We start from the raw sequence: 3,318 nt of genomic DNA on the forward strand, positions 1-3,318 counted from the left end.
GGGGGGCATATTGACGTGTACAGCCACTTGCTGTCGACTGAAATTGACATCACGGTACCCCAAGGCTGAGGTAAGGAACAATCAGGGCTCTCCTGTTTGGGGGTTGCTTAGGCGACATTGGCAAGATGAGCCCTCGGACGTCGCCGAGTCATTTTCAATCGACAGCGCGCGACATCCCGAGAGGGATAGAAACGGCCGCGTTCTGACGCTTCGTTTGCGCTCCGCAAGCGCAACGCGCACTATCAATCGGGATGCCGCGTTTAGGGTCGGGGGCCGCATAGAACAAATGTCAAGTTTGAACTTCGCCTCGGGTTGGCCCGCGATCAAGCCAAACGGCATCGTCGGGCGGGAACGATCTGATACATGGGTGAAGAGTCAAGTCGGAAATGACAAAATGGGACGGACGAGGGTCCCCATCTCCGTGAGGCTCGGCGGCTCAAATCAAAGTGAAACAAAGCGACGCGGTCACGCCAAGCCCGCGGGGTCCATCCGCGCGGAGAAAACGGCGGCCTCCGATCCGACGAGTGGCAAAAGAGGCCTTTTCGCAAGCGGCGCGGCGGTGACGGCGCTTGACGATCGGCCTCCCGACCGTCGCCGACGAGTCTCGACTCGTTGGGAAATCCCGGCGGACGCGCTGCGACCGGCGCCGGGGGACCACGTCGAAAAGTTCCTCACTCGCCGCCGACTTTCCGCCTGTCATACCGGAAAGGGAGTGCGCCGAGGTGCCGAGCTCGAAAACTTGAAGCGAAACGGAAGACGGGTCCAAGATGGTGATCTTTGTCCTCCCTCTGATTGTCTCGACGTCGCTAAGACTCGCTCCGGATCGCGGCCGGGGCGATCATCATCACGCTGGATTTGAGGGGATAGTAGCGCCCCCTCCAGGTCTTCCAGAAGATCCCCTGCTTCCTCTGGTGCCGCTGTTTGGGCGGCGGGCTCCGGAAGAATCGCCCGTTGAGGTTGGACCGACCGCAGTTACTGAACCACCAGCCGCCTAAGGCGGAAAAGAAAGAAAGAAAGAAAGCAAGCAAGCAGTTTAGACGAGGTCAGAAAGGACCTCCACAGTAGCAACCGTTGTGCCCAAAATGATCCCATTCCACCGCATCCAATTTGTTTTCTGTGCCAACTCGATCAGGGGTCCCCAAGCGCCGGTCCGCGGACGGGCATTTGGTACCGGGCCGCACAATAACAACTTACATTCATTCCGCTGTATTTATTTTGGAATACGAAAGATATTTTATTTTGAAAAACGAGCCGATTCTCCGCTACATCCGTCCGCGTCACTCTTGACGCACGTCAAACCGCGCTTCTCCGTCACGTGACTGATTACGCTCAAAACGAGGGCGGAGCTTGCTCAATGAGTCGAATCGACTGCTGGAGGTCGCAAATGACGGCGGCCTTCAAAGTACGTTGGAGACAACTGGATTCAAGTTCTGGCCGAATACTCTGAGATGGCCACAATAGCACCGTTGCTACTTCCGCCATGCTACCTGTGTGTGGCGGGGCGGGGGGTGCGCGGCAACGGCGACGAAAACCAAATGACGACGTGGACTCGACGTAAAGCCCACGCTTCAGGTGTCGTTGTCTCCTATTGCCCCGAGGTGGGACCGCCCGGTTGCAGAAAACCAAGCTCGGGGCTCGCACCGATTCAGCATTGTGGTGAGTTGACATTTTCATGCACTTTCAATTTGCGTTGCATCGTATTTTGAAGGCGATCGGTGCTACACCGGTTGCGTTCCAATGTCCACTGCTGACGCGCTTCCAATGACCGCCAAATCAGCGCGACTTGGAGTCCGCCGATGGCGTTTTGCATCGTGTGTTCGCATTAAGCTCGAGGACTTTGCGTCGTGCTCTTCTATGCGGCAATAGAAGAAGACTTGTTCACTCTCTGCTGCGTGTTGTGAAGTTTGCCGCTAGCGGCAGAAGTTGTACTTCTTGTCACTCCAATTTTTGCTCGGAAGACAAGGGGAAGTATATGGCCCGAGCTATGGCTTGCGTTTGAAAAATCTCAACGATTGGGCAGCAAGTCAAGGAACAGCCGAATGGTTTTTGTATGTCCGGGAGCGGCCAAGCTGAGCCCGGTCGTGAGCAAAAGTTGTCAAGTCTTTGCCGCGCGCGCATGTTTTCGCTCTCCGCTCGGTGGCTCCGAACATCTTTCAAGCCTCTCACCGGAGAGATGTCGGGCGCAGTTGCTCTCCTTTTTGCGGTCGTTGTCACGGTCGCGGGTGGAGAAAGGCAGACCGGAAGCGGCGTCGGGGCCCAGCGAGCTTTCCAGGGGACTGAAAGCGCCCGCCTCCCGGACCCGCAGCGAGTACCCGGTCTCCGCTCCGCCCAGGCGGAAAGGGAGGCGGACGCTCGCCGAGTCGTCCCCCCAGTCGGACAGCTGGATTTTCAGGACGTAGTCTGCGTCCTTGGCTATGGCGTGGATCTTTTCCAGGCCCAACCAGAACTCGCCTGAAGAAAGCGAGCAAAAGGGAACGAGGGCTCAGCGGAGCGGGAGGCCACGCGGTCGCATCTGGAAGGGCCTGGGGCGACGCCGCCGTACGGGGGCGCAAAGTTGCGCTTTACCGTCGACGCTGCCGAAGCCTTTCTCGTAGGCGGACCACAGCCGGTCAAAATCCACCGAGCCGTCCTGTCGCTTCTGGACCACGGTCCAGCCGCCATCTGCAAAGAAAACGCCGTCAGTCGGGCTCCCGTCGGACTCGGGGGGGCGCCAAAGTCTCCCGTCCGCTCACCGGCCGCCATCTCGCAGAAGACCGGGAAGGCTTCCGCGTCGTGCGGCCGCACGCTGAAGACCCCGCTGGCGGTCTCGCCTCGCAGGAACAGCTCGTGGCAGTCGGACGCCATCGCTGGAGGAACGAGACGGAGAAGAATGTCGTCGGTCGACGCGGTTTGACCATCCCCGTCCCCCAACGTCACGGCCCTCAATGAGGACGCGCGGTAAAATCCGCATTGTGCCGGCTTTCGTCGCTCAAGTTGAGATAGCGAAAAAAATGAAGAGGATGGTCACAAGCTGAGCGTCAAACCATTTTTTGGTTCCCCCCCAAATATCAAAATGAAAAAGAACCCCCAAAAAGCATGTGATCATTTGGCATTTGGAATTTGAGCCGCTTCCCGCCCAACTCTGGACTGGGAAGTCGTTGGCTCCGAGTGCTGTTTGCAAATGACAGTCGTCATCGCAAGCGCTCTCATCTGGGGCAGTGGAAGCACGTCATGTCTGAGATGCTCTGTCGTCGACAACCCTCGCGCAGATTGTCTCCCGTGGCTCTCTGCGGACGACCTTTCTCCCAGTTCCCAGGCAGCCCCCCCCCCCCCAAATCA

The 3,318-nt window shown here is 58.3% G+C and overlaps 1 protein-coding gene across 1 annotated transcript in view; it reads right to left on the reverse strand.

Moving 5' to 3' along the window:
* The window catches only part of LOC109531826 (angiopoietin-related protein 4), an 8,777-nt gene that overhangs the window by 694 nt on the left and 4,765 nt on the right, over positions 1 to 3,318 (reverse strand). Inside the window, exons 4-7 of the mRNA XM_019896328.1 lie at positions 2,733 to 2,846; positions 2,566 to 2,661; positions 2,167 to 2,451; positions 1 to 991 (exon numbers count right to left, since the gene is read on the reverse strand). The exon at positions 1 to 991 is cut by the window's left edge and continues 694 nt beyond it. Of these exons, the coding sequence (XP_019751887.1) occupies positions 807 to 991; positions 2,167 to 2,451; positions 2,566 to 2,661; positions 2,733 to 2,846 (680 nt within the window). The 3' untranslated portion in view covers positions 1 to 806. The remainder of the gene's footprint in view (positions 992 to 2,166; positions 2,452 to 2,565; positions 2,662 to 2,732; positions 2,847 to 3,318) is intronic.

The sequence above is a fragment of the Hippocampus comes genome, unplaced genomic scaffold (genome assembly GCF_001891065.2).
Source record: "Hippocampus comes isolate QL1 unplaced genomic scaffold, H_comes_QL1_v1.1 scaffold97, whole genome shotgun sequence".
In the NCBI taxonomy this organism is placed as follows: domain Eukaryota; kingdom Metazoa; phylum Chordata; class Actinopteri; order Syngnathiformes; family Syngnathidae; genus Hippocampus; species Hippocampus comes.